This window comes from Carlito syrichta, unplaced genomic scaffold, assembly GCF_000164805.1.
Source record: "Carlito syrichta isolate Samal-C Ts95f unplaced genomic scaffold, Tarsius_syrichta-2.0.1 Scaffold316198, whole genome shotgun sequence".
Lineage (NCBI taxonomy): Eukaryota > Metazoa > Chordata > Mammalia > Primates > Tarsiidae > Carlito > Carlito syrichta.
The window spans coordinates 1,133,614-1,152,630 of record NW_007260294.1 but is presented as its reverse complement, the minus strand read 5'-3'; the positions used below and the strand labels follow the sequence as shown (position 1 = coordinate 1,152,630).

The 19,017-nt window shown below is 46.7% G+C and overlaps 1 protein-coding gene across 6 annotated transcripts in view; it reads left to right on the top strand.

Moving 5' to 3' along the window:
- Positions 1-19,017, top strand: part of DYNC1I1 (dynein cytoplasmic 1 intermediate chain 1) — a 293,645-nt gene that overhangs the window by 150,227 nt on the left and 124,401 nt on the right. For all 6 annotated transcript variants that reach the window (XM_008073845.2, XM_021706893.1, XM_021706891.1 and 3 more), the window contains one exon: positions 15,323-15,412. In XM_008073845.2, coding sequence (XP_008072036.2) covers positions 15,323-15,412 — 90 coding nt within the window. The remainder of the gene's footprint in view (positions 1-15,322; positions 15,413-19,017) is intronic.

The following is a 19,017-nucleotide window of genomic DNA, read 5'->3' as shown; positions in this document are numbered from 1 at the left end:
GAGGCTGCTCATCTGTCTGGAGGATGTCGGGAGGGTGTTATGGCGTCTCTGGGGATGTGCTGCTCAGCCGATTCCCTGAAGATGCGATTCTTTTGACCAAACTAGTGGTTTGACAGCTTGGAAAGTGGAAGAGAGGACCATGTCTGTCCAGACTGACCAGAAAGGAACAACAAGGGGTTCTGTGAAGTCTGCGGATCTGACCACAGCTGAGAGCTGTCCTTTGTCCAAGTCACTGGAAAATCAGTTTCTTGGATTAGACGAATGCTTCCCTTAGGACTCTCAAACTGCTGGCCTTCTACTTTTATAATTAACAGAAAATGATTACACTGACAGACAAGGGGCTTCATATTGGAGCCAATGGGAAAACTTGACTTTGAAACCAGGGGAAATAAATTCATCCCGAATAGAGTTGTTAATGCCAGGATAAAAGCAAACACATGTGCTCATGGTCTGCCCTGCACACTGGCCTGTGATGAGCTTTGATGTATTCCCAGATGGAACACATGTCCGTTTTCTCTGGGCCGGGCCATGGACACCGGAAGGGACGTGCTGAAACAGAAGTAAGCAGGCAGTCCTCAAAGAGCTCATTTCCATTTTCTGGAGGATAGGAATTCTACAGAGACAGAGCATCCATCTCAGGGACCCAGGCCTGTGGGTTGGAGACTCCAGGACAGTGAGGGCTCCTGATTTCATCCCAGGGTCTGCAGTGGCTCAGCCGCTTGGAGAACCGGGCAGATGCAAGTGGCTTCAGGGTGCAGAGGTTGCCTGGACATCACCGTGCTCTTGTGTGTTCAGGCATTCATCACCCCACAAATCCGTGTTACCACCTACTACATGCCCGGTTCTTGTCCAGGTGCCTTGGAGGCAGCGAAGGGGAGACACAGTCCCTGCTGCTGTGGAACTCCCTTCCAGGGATGAGAGACAGGCCATGCATGCATACATATGTGTGTAAAATCAGACAGTGACTAGTGCTGTGAAACTAAAAATAAAAATCAGGATGGAGAGAAAAAGTGCCATGTGCCAGGGCAGAGCGAGCTGTGGTCAGAGCAGAGAGGGCGATGGTCAGGGCAGAGTGGGCCATGGACAGAGCAGAATGGGCTGTGGGCAGGGTAGAGTAGGCCATGACCAGAGCAGAGTGGGCCATGGCCAGGGTAGAACGGACCGTGTGTTAGGACAGAGAGGGCTATGGCCAGGGCAGAGTGGACCATGACCAGGGCTGAGTAGGTCATGGCCAGGACAGAGCTAAATGTGGCCAGGGTAGAGTGGGCTATGGTGCACTGCTCTTTTGTGCAGGGTGGGAGAGGGAAGGACCTGCAACTGATGTGATGTTTGAACAGGGACCCTAAAGATGTCTGGAGACAGACATGTGGTCATTTGGATAAAGAGTGCTCTAGGTAGAGGAAATGCCAAGAACAAGGACTGTGAGGCCCTTGGCACCATCAGGAAATGCCCCAGAAACCAGCATGATTGGCACTGAGGCAGTCAACAGGAGGGTCAGCCACGTGCCAAGGGATAGAAGAGGGCCAGCCCGTGTATGTGTCTTGCATGAAGGAGACACACGCTTCCAGGGGATCTGCCCTACAGTGGATGCAAACATGGGGCCCTTAAGGCAGACTGCTGGCCAAGCTGAGCCTGGATGAGGCAGGGAGTGAGAGGGAGTCTAGGACCCGTCTCCTGGGACATAACTGCAGCCTTGTTTCCACGACTCTTTCCTCTCACGGGACATGCTCACAGCCACCTCTAGACCCACGGAGACGCCTCCACCCTTCACAGACCAACATGTGGGCTCAGTGGGAACAGAATGGACATCGGAGCCTCAGAAGCTTGGGCTCCAAAATCTTTGTCATGCAGCAGCTGTCTGACTTTGAGTAACTTACTTAACCTCTTTGAGCCTCAGTTTTGTCATGAATCATAATAAAATGTCCTTTAAAGGTATAAAGTAACTAAAATATCACCATTGTCCATGGAGGGCGATTCTGTCATCAACAGCTGAGGGAACTGAGGCCCAGGAGTTACGTCACCCGTGGCTCCCTCTCAGTTGTAGAGCCAGGACTTGCACTTGGCAGTGTGTGCCCTGCAGGGTGGGGTGTGGGCTGACAGAGGTGCTGTGGAGAACTACAAAGCAGGTGCTTGGTGGTTATTAGGTTTTGACATTAGTACATTTTGATTACAAGTGACCCAGAAGCTGACCCCAAATTGCGTAAGCCAAAAGAAAGTGTGTTGTTTTTTTCCATAAGTATCTGGGTCCTCAGCTCCAGGGTGTGCCAGCCTTGGCTGCAGCTCAATTTCGAGTTGTGATCTTTCTCCATCTCTCGGCCCTGCTTTATCTGTTACTTCTTTTTTGAACTCCACGTGGCAAGTCAGGGAAGTATTAGTTCCACATTGGTACAACATCCCCTCCAGTGCAGGAAAGGAGTGCACTCTCCCAATGGTCAGGGTTCCCATGCATCCAGGTTTAGCCAGGACAGCACCCAGTGTAACAGAAAAGAGGATTCTACTTCCCTGAGGCAGGGGATAAGACAGTTGGAACTTCCCAGGACAGTCGCCCAGCTCAAAGGAGAGGGAGGCCACTTTTCTGAGAATAGGATGATCTCAGGGTGCCAGATAGGGTGACACAGATCTTGGTGTCCTCAGACAGCCTATACTCACACCTACCATTGCAGCCCAATTGTTCATTGCACCCCATTCTCTCCCAGCAGTGCCCCTAATGTATGATAGATGTTATGGTCACTTTACTGCGAGTGCAAAGGAAAACAGTGTCGTTCACCATTGCCTTCCACACAGAGTCTTCTTCTGAGTCTCAACAAGAGATTCTGTGGCAGATAGTGAGCGGATGTCTCCTCCAAAGAACAAAGAGACTGCTGTTCCAGGTGGTGGTTTGGTGGCTTCTGAGTGGCCAAAGCTATGAATGTCAACAACCGTTCCCCTTCTCTCTCTATCTCGTTTGGTGACACTGAGCTGTACATGGAAGGGGCCTGGGAGTTGGGAAACATGGATTTACATCTTGGCTCAGTGGCTTCCTCGGGCTTGTTGACCTTAGTTGACCATCCTCCCTGTTTAAGCCCCAGTTTCCTCGTGTGTAGGGACAGCTCTGGATTCTGCCCCAGTGGGATCTCATGAGGAATAAATAGGATGATGGTTGTGAAGCTGTCCTGCAAACCCTGGCTCTGTGATTCCATCGATGGCTGCCATTTTTCCTAGGGATCTGAGTACACAGTGGGTGGTCAGTAGGTACTTAGTGACCACCAGGGATGAGGACAGAAACAAACAAGAAAGCACCGTGGCCCTCACGGCCAGTGAGAGCGTGGACGAGAGGTACCATCGATGATGGTGGAGCTTAGGGATCCAGGGAAGGACAACTTTGAAGTTGAGAGAGCAGCTCTGTGGAGCACGGGGAGCCACTGAGAAAATGTCCCTTTTAGAACTATAGGGGAAATAAGAGACTACTAAAAAAGAGTCAAAAAAATGTTTATTTTGACTCTGTGACAAGTGTATATTATCATATGGGCGTGTCAATGATGCCCATATTGTGGTATACAGACATGAATAACTGGGGAACTCTGAGCCCAAGAAATACAGAAGCTGGTGGAGAAGAAAACTCATCAGTCTGCAGAGGCGTTTTTCACTTGTTGATGCAGAATAGGTGAAGTATGTGTTGTGAGAAGGGCTGTCATCTCCAATATAACAGTTCTCTGATTGTATGAAGAAGCAACTGCAAGAGGCTGAGGTGGCTGAGGGTTAAATGAAGGAGAGACCCCTTCCAGCACAGTCGAGCAGGAGAGGCAGGAACTGGGGGTCCCCAGGACTAGGTCTAAACATATCTGACTCACACGTGGGAAGGTAGGGAGGTGTGGGTGGCCCAAGATGCTCCAGATGAGCCCCCACTTGGTGCCCAGGGTGGTCTCCCCAGTGTCTACAGGACTCTTCCTCCCTCCCCACATCCTTTCCAAATACCAACTTTCCGTAAGGTCCTCTTCTATCCCTGTGTGACCCTGTGACCCGCCCCTCCCGCTCTGTGCCCACTCTGCCCTATCTGAGCACACGCAGCTCCTCACCTGCTGCACACTTACCTGATTTCATCTTGTGTGTCAATCACTCCCCACTGGAAAACCGACCCTTGAGGGCAGGGGCTTCTGCCTATTTTGTTCACTGTGGTATCGCCTGTCACACATAATAAGGACTCATATTTTGTTAAAGAAAGGGAGGGAGAATCTGGCTGAGGGGAAAGCATGAACCAAAGGACAGATGGAATATGGAGCTCTGAGCAGCAAACACAGCGTGAGTGCAGGTGAACTGGGGTACGCCTATGTGTATGTGTGTATGTGTATATGCGTGCTTGTGTGCGTGTGTACATATGACTGTGTGTGTGCATGCCTGTGTGTGTGTGTTTGTGTGTGTGTGTGTGTGTGTGTGTGTGTGTGTACACACACACGGGGTGAGGTCTGCAGAGGAAATGCATGCAGGAAGCACATATTAGGACCAGGCCTCAGAGGCCCTGAGACCAGACCACGGAGCTCAGCCCTTATATTGTATGTTGTGAAAACTCTCAAGGGTTCTAATGGGAAGCCGACATGAACAGGCTCTGTTTCAGGAAGGTTGACCCGATGGGGTTGTTTGCAGCACAAGTAGGCGTGGAGAGAGGCTGGAGGTGGGAACACCAACTGAGTGGTGCGTAGAGGCCATGGCAGCCTTAACCAAAGAGACGGAGGTAGAAACTGGAGAAGTGAAGGGTGTGCAAGAGAAGGGCACATAGCGAGAGAAGCAGGAGGATTTATCCTATTAGTTGAAACACACTCTAGAGATCATGCGATGGGGGAATGTCCAAGTGTGCAGTGATTGGTGTGACTGCTGCTGACTTTAATGGTCAGAGTTGGCCAGGAATAGTGGCTCATGCCTGTAATGCCAACAATTTGGGTGGCTGAGGCAGGAGGATCTCTTGAACTTGGGCGTTCCAGACCAGACTGGGAAACATAGTGAGATCTTATCTCTACAAAAAATCAAAAAACTAGCCAGGCATGGTGGTGCATATCTGTAGTCCAAGATACTCAGGAAGTTGAGGAAGGAGAATCCCCTGAGCCCAGGAGATAGAAGCTATGATGAACCCTAAGCATGCTATTGCACTCCAGCCTGGGCAGCAGAGTGAGACCCTGATTCAAAAAGAAAAAAACATAGAGTTGACAATTCTCAGGGATGGAGGTACTACTTTCTCTTTAGGAACCATTTCTTTACAAGGAAAAGAATGTTTCTAAATAGTTTCTGGTTATTTTACTCATTTTTCACTAGTGAACGCAGCACAGTAGTCATTTCCATATCTGGAGACCTTAAGGTCTACCTTTCTTTGCCACATAGCTGCAGTCATTGCCGTCAGTTAAATATCATGACGTCTCTGTCCCTGTGATGCCAGTGTTCTCCTTGACAAGCAAGTTCTCACCAAGAAGAACTGCAGATTTTCACATTAGGAAGACAATCAAGAAAGCAAAGATTAGGGTATGGATTGTCCAGAAGCAGAAAAAGGGATTTAAGCCCCCCCAAAAGAGGAGTCCTTGCTCCTTTTCCATGTAGCCAAGTGTTGCATTTTCAAGTGTTTTAAATTTGTGTGTGTGTGCATGTGTGTGTGTACACAAATGCGGCTGCCAAGGATAGCCATAGAGACGGTGTCCTATACAACCACAGAGGCCTGTTCCACACAGAGCATGATGGCAATGATGCTTTGGGAGTTGTGCACTGGGCTGTGGGGACCTACCCTACCCCAGGGCCCTGCTTGTGACCATGCAGAGGAGAGACCTGCCATGGGTGGCTCTGCTCCTCCCCCTGCCAGGTCCCATCAAACTGCAATTTGCCATAATCGATTAATCTACTTAGGTCACTGTTACTGAGTCCATCAGCGTGAGTAAGCCTGACCCAGCTCTTCTGCTCCATGGTGGAGATCCATGCCCGTCTGAGGAATCTTAGGGGACAGGTCCTGGAAAATATAAAATACGGAAGACAGGGAAGATTAGGTGACAGGTTCTGACAACAAACATGGCCTATTTTCTGCACAGTTGAGTCTAGGGCTGCTCTGCTCTGAGCAATACTGGAGAGTTAATTAGGGTCAGATGGCCGTGGGCCTTCAATGCCGAGCTCATCTAGGAACTAGGGACCCACTGAAAGTTTTTAAGGGCCATGCATGCTGGCTCACACCTATAGCCCCAGTACTTAGGGAGGCAAGATAGGAGGATTACTTGAGCCCAGGAGTTTGAGACCAGCCTGAGCAACATAGCAAGACATCATCTCTACAAAAAAACCAAAAAATTAGTCAGGTCTGGTGGCACACACCTGTAGTCCCAACTATTCAGAGGCTGAGGAGGAAGGATCACCTGAGCTCAGGAGTTTGAGACCAGCCTGGGCAACATAGCAAGACCTCATCTCTGCAAAAAGTCAAAAAATTAGCCAAGGTGATGACGTGTGCTTTAGTCCCAACTACTCGGAGGCTGAGGTGGAAGGATCACCTGAGCCCAGGAAGTCAAGGCTATGGTGGGCCAGATTCACACCACTGCTCTCTAGCCTAGGCAACAGAGTAAGATCCCGACTCAAATAAGTAAAAATGAAAAGGAAAAGGAGGAGAATTATAAGAACACAGATCAGTTGGGTCTTCCTGTCCCCAGACATCAAACATTAACAGTGTCCACAAGCTCCTACCTGGATGTCTCTAGGAAGGTCATTCTGTCCTCACGTCTGTCTTCCCCCTGCAAGCTGACTGACCCATGTCCCCTCAACCCCATACACATATGAGTTATCAGGGCGTCACAGGTTTCAAAAGCAGCTGCTTGGAAAGTGCCATTCTCTGGCCTCCCTTGCATTGTAAATATTTTCTTTCATTTCCCCTCATGTGCAGTGCCCTGGGTGACATTCTGTTGGGAAGTCAACTTTCCAAGGACTGTCATGTTAGAACCTCAGAAGGGAACTGATGTGGCCTAGCGTGTTAACAGGAGCGCTCTGTGCAATGAGAAATGTATGTTTTCTTTACTCTGGCCAGATTTTTCTAGCTCAGAAACTGAAGGCTTTTTAAATATTAGCATGTAGTATATTTAACAAAGTGCTTACTGAAAATCCCACAAAATGTGTCTTTCTCGCGTGTTTTGAGAGCACAGAGGCGCTCACCTCAGCTTGTGTAAGCAGTCGGCGGTGCTCATGATACTTTTTCTTGGCTACTACAGTACGGATGGGGAGGGTGCTTCTCTCCAGACCCTGGCAAAGTTGGCAGGCTCTCCCTGGAGCTTGTCCAAAGATAGGGTGACTTAAGTGAGCCCTGAACGGAACGCCTCACAATCTGCACATTACAGGTCTAAATTCACAGGCCAGTTCGCTGCGCCTGCTGGCAATGGACCCCACCAAGGTCAGGTTCCTATGGAAAGTTGCTTGGACTGTGTCTCTAGCTCCCAAACCTTGCAAATGTACAATGACCTAGCCCATCTTGTGACCGGGACCATGATCCTAGGCCACCTTCCAATTAAGACCATGGTCCTAGGCCACCTTCCAACCAGGACCATGACCCTCGCCCACCTTCCAACCAGGACCATGACCCTAGGCCACCTTCCAACAAGGATTATGGCTCTAGCCCACCTTCCAACCAGTACCATGGCCCTAGCCCACTTTCTAACTGGGACTATGGACCTAGCCCACCTTCCAACCAGAACCATGACCCTAGCCTATTTTCCAATCAGGACTATGCCCCTAGCCCACCTTCTAACCAGGATTACTACCCTAACCCATCTTCCAACTGGGACTACGGCCCTAGTCTGCTAGTGCCCGGGAGCCAGAGACCAGCCTGGACAACCAGGATTATGACTCTAGGCCACCTTCCAACCAGGACCTTGACTCTAGGCCACCTTCCAACCAGGACTATGGCCCTACTCCACCTACCTTCCAACTGGCCCCCAGTTTCCATCAGTCACACTTTTCTCAGCCCATGTTGCCTCCCTGTTCTTCAAAAAAAAAAGTCAGAACTTGTCCCTTTTGCCTTCACAACCTCCGGTTTTGCTTCAAGGCACATTGGAAGCAATACTGTTCATGAAGCCAGACCGTCCACAGATAGCACTACCAGAATGTGTGCAGAGGGCTGGCCAGAGACGGGGTCCACGTGGTTTCAAAAGCCACGTTTATCACTGCCAGTGTCTTGTCTTTTAAAATTTCTTTTAAAATAATAGTATTTATTGACTAAGTGTAATTTATGTTTATTAAAAGTAAGATGCTCTTGGAAGAAGTTCAAACCTATTCTACCATTCAAGGCCCTACATGATGTAGTTCATTATTAAAAACTCCTGTTTTGATATTGCTAGCCTCAGCTCTTGAAACTGATGACACTAACAGGAGCAGTTCTTTGAGGGACCTTGTACCTGATTGTTGAGGGAGATGCCTAAACCTCATTTCACGAGGCCTCACATGTGTTATCGTCGAGCGAGAAGCAGATCTGCTTTGGAACATGTGTTGGAGTCACTGGAGCTGCTTCACAAAGGGCAGGAAAGATCGAGGCAGGAAGATCATGTGAGACTGGGAGCCCAAGACCAGCCTGGACAACACAGTGAGACGCTGACTCTAGAACAGTTTTTTAAAAATGAGCCAGGCAGGCCGGGCATGGTGGTTCACACCTGTTATCCCAGCATTTTGGTAGGCCAAGGTGAGAGGATCGCCTGAGCCCATGTGAGTTCAAGACCAGCCCGGGCAACTTGGTGGGACTTCATCTCTACAATAAAAAATCAAAAAAATTAGCCGGGCATAGTGACACATGCCTGTAGTTTCAGCTACATGGAAGGCTGAGGCAAAAGGATTGCTTGAGCCCAGCAGGCTGAGGCTGCAGTGGCTGAGAGCATGCCACTGCCCTCCAGCCTGGGTGACAAGAGCGAGACTCCAACTCCAACTCAAAAAAAAAAAAAAAGAGCCAGGCACTCACACCTTTAGTCCCAGCTACTTAGGAGGCTGAGGCAGGAGGACCACTTGAGCCCAGGAGTTCAAGACCAGTCTGGGAAATATAATGAGACCTTGCCTCTGCAAAAACCCAAAGCAGTAACCAGGGGTGGTGGTGCATGCCTATAGTCTTAGCTACTCAGGAGGCTGTGGCCGATGGATCGCCTGACCCCAGGAGGTAGAGACTGTAGTAAGTTGTGATCATGCCATGGCACTCCAGCCTGGGTGACAGAGTTGAGACACAACACCCAAAAAAAAAAAAAAAATGGCAGAGGAGGATTCAAGACAAATGTCTCTAAAACAGTTTTTTTAAAAAATAAGCCAGGTACTTGTACCTCTAGTCCCAGTTACTTAGGAGGCCAAAGCAAGAGGATCACTTGCAGTCAGGAGTTAAAGACTAGCCTGGACCTAGGCAACATAGCAAGACCCTGTCTTTACAAAAAAATAAAAGAAAATCTAGCCAGGTGTGGTGATGTGCCTGTAGTCCAAGCTACTTAGGAGACTGCGGTGGGAGGATCGCTTGAACCCAGGAGTTCGAGGTTGCAGTGAGCTGTGATCACACCATTGTTCTCCAGTGTGGGAGACAGAGAGAGACCTTGTCTTGAAACAAAAAACAGCAGCAAACCAAAACCCTTTCTGAGTCTGTTTCTGGCAGCAGCACCATAGGAGGCTTGACTTAGAACTGCCATTCCTGCCTCCCTTTCCTTCCCAGAAGCTGGTTAGGTTCACTCCACAGGCTACAGCCTATTTTTCATCCCAAACACTCACTGTTCAAGTTAGAATTGGTGTGTTATGGTGCCCTCGGCAGAAACCATGTCTCGTGTTGGGGTGGGCAGTAATGGTGCCTACAGTTTCTGGTCTGTCCAGTTCAAAATCACACAGTCATTGCTCCATGCCTCCACCTCTGGGCAGCAGTGGGTCGAGGAGGATGGAGTGGGTAGCCCTTCTGCTCCCTGCGTCTGTTCTCCACCAGACCCAGCCTCAGTGCTCCCCCCAGGAGGCAGCTGGGATGCCATGGCCCTCTCAGGAAGTCGGGAGCACAGCAGCAGGGCTCTGGCAGGAGGGAGCGCAGCCTCTTACCCCAAGGTTTTGCAAGCCCTGGGAGGGCCGGGAGCCAGAGCCCAGTGGCCTTGTAAAGCACAAGCCCCGCTCTGCACAGAGGGCTGCCTTGTGTCGCCAGGGTTCTGCAAGCGGCCAGCACCAGCTCCAGCGGGACTTTCCGGAAGGACATCTGGTGCCGACACCTCCTCTGGTGGGATTTATGGAAAGGAAATCTGGTCCTTGCAGAATCAGCAGGAGGCAGAAGGAACCGGCTTGGAGGAGGCCAGAGGCTGAGAGAGCCCAGCTTTGCCTCTGAGGGACCCAAAGCAAAACCTGAACAACTAGCAGCAGCCTCTGAGTCCAGATCCCGCGTATGGCCTGATCACTAGAGGAACAGCAGTAGAGAGTCTCCCTTTGAGTGTCAATAGAGGAAAGCTGGGTCCAGCACATCCCCAACACAGAGTTTCCACAATGGGGGGCATGCCCAGACACAAAAGGATTTTGATATTGTACCACACTGCTGACTAATGCCAAAGTTCCCTGTTCTCCCTTGGAAATACTAAGTCCATCAGAGCAACTCAGAGGACCATGGCATAGTAAAGTCATCTACACAGGCTTCATCTGATTCACAGATTCATAGAGGGAGCCAGCCCCTGGAACTCCTGCCAAGTCAGGCCTTGTGCTGAGTGTCGTGTGTGCCTGCTGCCTATGTGGTCATTTGTTCTTAGACCTCCAGGAAAGCTTGGGGCAGGAGGACAGTGGTCACCCAAGATTTATCCAACCAGGGGCATGCATGCAGCCACGGGGGATGACAGAGTGTGAGAGTGAAATAAAACAGTGTGTCTAAAAGATGCCATTGTTTGGAAATCAGGCCCTTGGACTGGCAGGTCATTAACTTCCTCCACTTGCTTAAGTTCCTCGTGTGGCCCTTGAGGCAGGAAATCGTACGCAGTGGTCATTTTTTTTCCCCCTCCAATCTCAGAGGAAATGTAACGGGTATGAGCCAGTGGCACAAGTCATATATTAGGAGACCAGAGCGGGCCTACATAAATCCTTTTCTTTAAAGTTATTTAACTGTTTTGAAAATGGTTTCAACAGAAGTAATTCCAATTGCACCAGAAAGGAAACCGGAGTCTTAAAGAAAAATAGACTCCCTTTGCTGAGAGGGCAAACATATCAGTATGCAGAGAAACAAACCAGTCTCCTGTGTCTTATTTCCTCAGCAAACCCACTGAAACGCTTGCTTTATGTCTCGAAAAAGCCAATAGACAAAGAATTCTGTGGCCACTAAAAATTAAGACCTACAACTGGTTTGTAACCACTTTAAAAGGGCAGGTCCTATTTTTCTTTTATTCACAGTATCTCATTGTGAGACTGCACATATTATGAATAGAATACATATTTGTTGTGTGTGTTTTTTAATGATTGAAAGCCATCCTCTCTGGGGAAGGATTTTCCATTTAAGGAATTAGAAAACTATTTCCCCCCATGCTTCTATGAAAAAAACTAAGACATCGTGTCACAACCCAGCCAAGTCCTTCACAGAATAATATTTTTCCAATAACCTCACAGTGGCACTTTTGGTTATGATGTTTCTTTTTAGACTCTTCCAAGAGTTAATGTTTAAAATAAGAACCCTTATGGCCACGAAAGATGAGAACTTTATGCCATTTCAAGCTGACTAATTCAAAGTCACTTGGTAAAAGTGACTTCAGTCTTGAGAACCGGAAGATCCGAATGCACAAATGAGAGGGTCCTGGTGAAAGCACTGTCACCTGCAGAAAGTGGAACTAGTGATCAACCCGTTTTATCCCGGATTCATCAGATCCCGGTGTCCACGTGAGAAGATCGTGACGAGCTGCATTCTCTGGGGATTCTCACACTATTCACTCCCTCAACTCCTTGAAGTTTTGCTCAAATGTCCCTTCAGTGTGGCCCTCCCAGGACACTCTATTTTCCAGCAAGACTCTCCCTGCCCTGGCTAGAGTGTGGCATCTCCCTTTCCTATTCCTAGCTCCCTGCAGCACTTGTCTGATGTGCATGTGTTTGGTTTGTTTGCTTGCTTTTTGTTTGTTTTGTGGTTTCCCTCGGTGAGTAGCCTCTAGTCGAAGCTCCTTGAGCACAGAGATGGTCCATCTGTCTTGTCCCTCTTTTGTGCCCATCACCTGGCACATATGAAGTGCTCGGTCAGAGCTTGTTATAAGTTAGGGCAATGTTTGTTTGAAAATTACTGCCTACATATATTCCCAACTATCGTGGCGACCCAAAAAGCAATTTCACATCCATTATTTTATTTATTTCTTATAACAACAAGGTGTGTTAAGGAAGGATTATTATCCCAGTCCAGCAGATGAGGAAATGGGCTCAGAGAGTGTCATGACTTAGATGAACTCCCTCTCCCTCTCTTCCTCTCTCTCCCTCTCCGTCTCTCCCTCTCTCCTTCTCTCCCTCTCCGCCCCCTTCTCTCCTTTACTGTCTCCCTCGCTCCTTCTCTCCTTCCTCCACTCTCCTTCACTCTCTCCCTCTCTTCAAGGGCCAGTGGGTGGTGGGCTCCAGAACCAGGGCAGGGACTTTCCTTGAAGTGCTGCTCTTGCCAAGTGGCGAATCTTTCTGGCTGGAGGAATCCAGGCTTCCCGTCGGGCACAACTGCCCGGGTCTCTGAGCAGTGGCTTCCAGAATGAAAATGACAACAGGATTGGATGTAGCATATGCATCCTCCATCAATAAAATAACCTGTTACAGGCAGTTCTGAAAGTGTGAACCTGCAGCACCTTCTCAGCGAGAGCCCGCACTTGTTTACCCACTCCTGCCTGGGGAGTCACTGTGCTGAGCCACAGGTCCATGCAGGGCCATGATGCCCCTTCTGTGCTGGGACTGGTGCTGTGCCTGCTGGTGTGTCAGTCCTTTCCCCGCTGTTTTCTGTGTTGAGTCACGCTGTGGTCCGGGAGGCAGTTCAAGTGATGGTGAAAGGTCAAGACCCAGAAGCAGACAGAAGCCAGAGGATGGTGTGCTGGGGAGCTCCTTGGGGATGTTCTCTGTCTCCTCATCGGTGACCCTGGGTGTGTGGCATCCAGTTTTGATGAACAGAGCCAAGAAGACCAGCAAAGCATTCACCCTGGGGATCCCTGTGAGTTTCCTGTGTCCTTGTTCATGGTTTGTTATGCTTTCCCTTCGTGGCCTCCACATCACTGTCTGGAGGCTGGAAGTCTGAGGCGTGTCTGGGGCTGGGTTCCAAGACTGAGAGGGAGTCAGCCGGAGACTGCCCCTGCTCCAGTGGCTGCGGCCCCTGTGGTGCTCCTGGGCTTGAGGAGCACCACACATGGTGCTCCTCACATGGTGATCATCCTCACATGGTGATCCTTCTGTGTATGCATCTACACTCAGAGGTCCCTTTTTATAAAGACAACAGTCATGCTAGACTGGGTGCCCACCCTACACCAGAGTCACCTCGTTTCAACTAATTATACCTGCAATGACCCTATTTTCAAAGAAGGACATATTCTGAGGACCTAGGGGTTAGGGTTTCAACATATGCATTTTGGAGGCACGATTCAACTCATTGCCCTGGCCTCATCACTTTGAGCTGCTTTCGTCCTGCACTCCATAAGTGTCAGGGTAGGGCACTGAGTCCGTTGGATAGAAAGACACGTCTGCACAAGGTTCAGAAATGGACCTTCCAGCAGCTAAGAGGTTTTTTGAAAATTGTTTATCTGGCCACAGTTTACCAAAAGGAGGAATTCAGACTCCAGGTGGTTCCTCACTGGGCTGTGGACTTGGTCCTTGGATCGGGAAGAGACATCGTGTCAAGGTGGATATTTTGTTCAGGACTTTCAAGGAGGTTTCTCCATGGGTAGAAATAGCATCAGTATCTTAATCTGTGAATAAGGACTTAGATGTGCTATTTATAAGTTAACATTTTAAGGATTTAATTGCTTTAAGTCTGAGTGTTCTTTTCAAAGTTCTAAGTGCAACTTTTAATCTCATAAATGTGACCTGAGAGATATGTGTTCATCAATAATTCTCCTTTCTTTCTGATATGTGTAGAATATGGTTATGAAGTAATGAGTGTAACCTACACATGCATATAGACTACTGTATTTCAGTGAGAATTCTCATTTTTAAAATTTTAATACCTACATTGCAATGCTATGCTTTACACATCCATATTTCAAAGCTGATATTCCTTCCACAATCACTTGCTTAGTAGGGTCAGAATTTGGAGTGTTGTTTTTCAGGATATACATACTTATTTGAGCATTTAAGTATATGCACTTATAATGTATTCTCTGTGTGTTTGGTGCTGACTTTATGAGTTGATAAATCTCAGGGTTAACCATGATGGGACAGGAACAATTGTAGAGCTTGAGATTTTAGAGGTCTGGAAACATTCGTTGCATGAACGGATACGATGGGCAGAGGCTGAAATGAAGCCACGTCTTTTCAAATCCATTTGAACCAATGAAATAAGTGACCCACAGTGGATTGAATGCTATGTTCAAAGACTGTGAAGGCAAGCTTTAATTTTATGTCATTTTACTTTCCATGAGTTGAATTTTCTTTTTCACCTGGACTCTCGCCTAAGCCTTCTGCATTTCAGCTGGTGATTTCAAGGGCTCTGTAATGAAGGCCTCTGAGAAAGGCAGGCTGAGAGACAGGGAGTCTTGAGCAGGAATTTGCATAGGGCGGGAGGGCACCAGAACATCTGGCCGTGGTCCCGCCCGGGACCCTTGGTTAGCGCTCATTAAATTCACATTAATGCGTGTACTGCTCTCAACGTGTCACCACCGTCTTGGGGTGGTTGCTTTCTCCCAGACCGATGGCATTGACTTTGGGGCCCTACCCCTCGTTGTTTACTTGCCAATGGCATTTGACCTAGGGTCAGACCTGTATTTAACCCTTTCCTGTAGGTCAAAACCAAATGAATTGGGTGAGCGTTCCACTGGAAATGCATCATCTGCGCTGCAGGTGTCCCCCAAGGGACATGAGCTCCAGGTGGAAGCATTTTAAGATCTGCTCCCGGGCCATCTCTGAAGAAGCTCCGAGGGTCAGGGGGCAACTCCAAGACGTCCCACGTGGCGAGGGCCTGGAGGTGGAGGCAGCAGGTGCCCACTCGGGGGGCTTTTCCCAGCAGCCTGGGGAGATTTCAAAGAGGCCCCTTTGGAGATAATGTATTCATACATTCATGAGCACTTATCTCAGGCATTCGCCGTGGACTGCTTGACTTAGAAGTTGCCCTGAATGATTAGAATGTTACCCTCTACCCCTACCTCCCACCACCAGCCAAAGGCTTTGATTTGGAGGAAGGAGAAGATTGCATGTTTCTCTTTGTTTTTTCTAGAGGATGAAGAAGATGAGGAAATGGTGGAGCCGAAAGCCGGCCATAATTCAGAGCTGGAAAATCAAGACCAAAAGCAGGAGGTCAAGGAAGGTATGATGTGGGCGATGTACTGAGTAACTGGCTTGTTGCCTTGTTTGACTTTGCCAGCGTAAGGGAGTGCAGGGGTAAGTCAACATTAAACTTATATCCCTCTGTGGAAAGTTTTTTGTGATCTGTTCAATACGTTACACTTAGCAACATAAACTGTAATCGCCAAAGCAAGAATCATTGACTTCTTGACTGTTATAAGCAAACAAAATGCAAACCATCTGCAATTCCAGTAACAACTTGAGTTACAGTTCCAGCATAATTATTACTAAATTGTGATAATAGAAGATACTTGTTATCAGTTGTCCTGTGATCCCAGTCACTCCACTGTATGACAGTAGGGAGTAATGATAATAGTAAAGGACTAGACATAATTATTTTGTCAAAAAATTCTGAAGTACTTTCATGTGAACTACATAGAAATATTAATAGTGACCATTGCAATTAATTATACTGTCCAGGTTAGACATGGTAGCTTGTGCCTGTAATCCCAGAACTTTGGGAGGCCAAGGCGGGAGGATCACTTGAGCCCAGGAGTTCAAGACCAGCCTAAGCAACATAGTGAGACCTCATCTCTACAAAAGCTAAACAAAATTAGCCAGGCATGGTGGTGCATGCCTGTAGTCCCATCTACTCAGAAGGCTGGGGTGGAAAGATAGCTTGAGCCCAGGAGGTCAAGGCTGTGGTGAGCTGTGATTGTGCCATTGCACTGCAGCCTGGGTGGCAGAGTAAGGCTCTGACTCAAAAAAGAAAAAGCACAGACTCTGGAGCCAGACTCCATAGAATCAAATCTTGCCTCTGTTACTTGTGAGCTGTGTGATCTCTACAGGCTGTTAATTTAACTTTTTTCACCTCATTTTCCCTATCTGCAAACATAGATAATACCTACCTCTTAAGGTTTTGTTTTGTTTTTTTAATAAGACTCAGTAGGATTAGTATGGAACAATACGTAGCACAAAGCAAGTGTTGTGTAAATGTTTGCTAAAGGCTAGACATGGTGGCTCATTCCTGTAATTCCAGTGCTTTGGGAGGCTGAGGTGGGAGGATTGCTTTACGCCAGAAACTTGAGACCAGCCTGGGCAACATAGCAAGACCCCATCTTTACAAAAATTAAAATTAAAAAATGAAAGTTTCCTAAATTGTCGTTAGTAGTCTTGCCTTACAGGGTCTGGATCTGTAACCAGACTCTGCCCCAATGGGCAGTCGCTTTTGGGTGCATGCCTTCTCTGTGCTCAGTTTTGTCATAGCCCATAGCTTTGAAGTGGGAACATGGTCACCTAGGTCCTAGGTCCTAAGTGACAAGTAAGAAATAGTGGAAAATAGCAAGAGAGGTGAGCAAAGTCATTGGAGAACTGTCATAGAGGGTCCTATTTCTGTCACTGTGCCTGGTATCAGGAATGGAGAAGTTTGATTGCTGTCAGATTCTGGAGTATGACTGGGGGCAGAGGAAGAGTCAACATCTTTAACTGTGGCATCAAGGGTTACTTTTTTTTGAGAGAGTTTAAACGAATTTGATGAAAGAGATTTTACGTTTAAACTGCTAAAAAATATCATTTTTTAAAAAGCTGGTAAATATAATATCATTGTCACTATCCCAGGTGGAGCAAGGGACAGAAATCGAGATCTATTAATAGACTCTCTTTTACTTTTTGCAAATATCTTCAAAATCTTCCTGGTGGTGAGGACCAGGGCATGTTTGGTGCGTCTTGGCATGCATTCCTGGCATCACCCCCAGCACAACCTCTGTACCATCTTCTCCAGCAAAGCAAAGCAACCTCCTTTTTATGTTCTGAGCAAAAACGCCCTTCAGTGGTAACTGTTACTCATGCTTCATGGAATTGATTAAAGTCATGTTAAAAGTCAAAAAGAAGTTTGAAAGAACATTTCCTGTGACTGTTGCGCTGTGTGCCTTTTTCTCCATTAATGGCTTTTCTGCAAATTAGCACGTCATGGGTTAAAAGCATGTTTATGTTGGCATCCAACTAGCTGGCCTTTTTTTTTTTTTTAAGCAAAACAGTATTTTGCAAAGTTTTGAAAGAATCTCCAGCAGATATAATCGTGGCGCCATTCACACGACTGCATGGTAGTTAGAGCCATGTCAGCACTTCCAGTCTGAACCCTGCGTTTTAGGGATTTATTACTCAGTCATAAAAACTTGCTCTGGGCTGAAACTTGACATACACGGTTTCAAACCAGGGAGCACATTTTTGAGAGATCTGTTTGATTTTTTTTTGTGGGGGGGAAGTGGGAAAATTAAAAAAGTGGTGATGGGGAACACAATCAGTGCTCACCAGCTCACCAGCTTTTGACATTTTTGCCCATGTGACACAAAAATGCATTAAGCAGTAAAGTACCATCATTTTGATTTATTACTATTTTACCTTTTTTCTGCAACAGAGTAGGAAAAAACAGTGGGTACAGTGGGTAGAATAAACTTTCTAATCAAAGTTTAGAAAATTCCTATAGGTCAGTGTCCTGGTGTCTTTATGTTTAGAGATTCAAAAAAATTGAGACCTTAACTCTCGTAAATACAAATTAACTCATAAACCCAATGTTTGCTTCAGAAAAGGAATGTTTGGTTGTTAGTGTGGCTTGGTTTTCTTGCTGCTGTTTATGAACTGATTTCGCTGCAAAAATCCCGTGAGAGCCACTGCCCTGATTTAGCAAAATGTTTTTCCTGGCCATATGGGTTTATTTATTTTTTATCTTTTAGATATTCTTGTAAAATATGTTTAGTTTTTTTATGTTGAAATCTAAAGCTGCATTACTGAAACAAGGTGAGATATAGCTGAAGTAGGTTTTTAAAAATAACTTTTAACATAAAAATGAGATATATGAAAACTCACTATAAATTGTGGCATTCATTATGAATTTTACCTTTTTATGGTTTTGATTTATTACTATTTTACCCAAGAACATAGAAATCAGCGATATGGTGTATAATAAGTGGAGTAAATTAGAGAGAAACTGACACAGGATATATTCAAAGTAACAAGAAAGGGCCAGAAAGCACAACAAATAAGTTCAATCATCTTGAAAGATATGTAGAAAAGTATTTAATAAGTAAAATTAAGAGAAGTGAACATTTCTATAATAAAAAGAATTAAAAGTGGACCACAAATGAAAACTTATGGTGGATTTTAATTTCGCAGGCCACAGATTCATAGAATTGGACTGTCTTCTAAATTTTGAATAATGAAAATTTCATGCATGTTATTCAAGCTCAGTAGAACAGCTTGAGTACTTTTTGGTAAATTGAAAATTGTCTTGTCATTTGGATGATATGTAAGTTAGAGCCATGTGCTCTACTTTTCATAAATAATCTTTTTTAAAGAACACTTTAAATGCATACACTATGGCAGTATAGTGAGCTGTTGGTTCTTGACAGAAATGCTTCATGTTTTGTGTTGTGAAAACAAGTAAACAAAACATTTGTAGTAATTGTGTTTTCTGCTTAATTAAAAGAAAAATAAAATATGATCGGTGATCCGTGTTTGTTCTGGTAATGGCCTTCTGCTGTTAAATTAATTCCTACATTTTTATGCTGTGAACTTGTTCACAATAATTCATTAGATTTCAGGGATAAGGAACAGGCACAGGAACAGGCA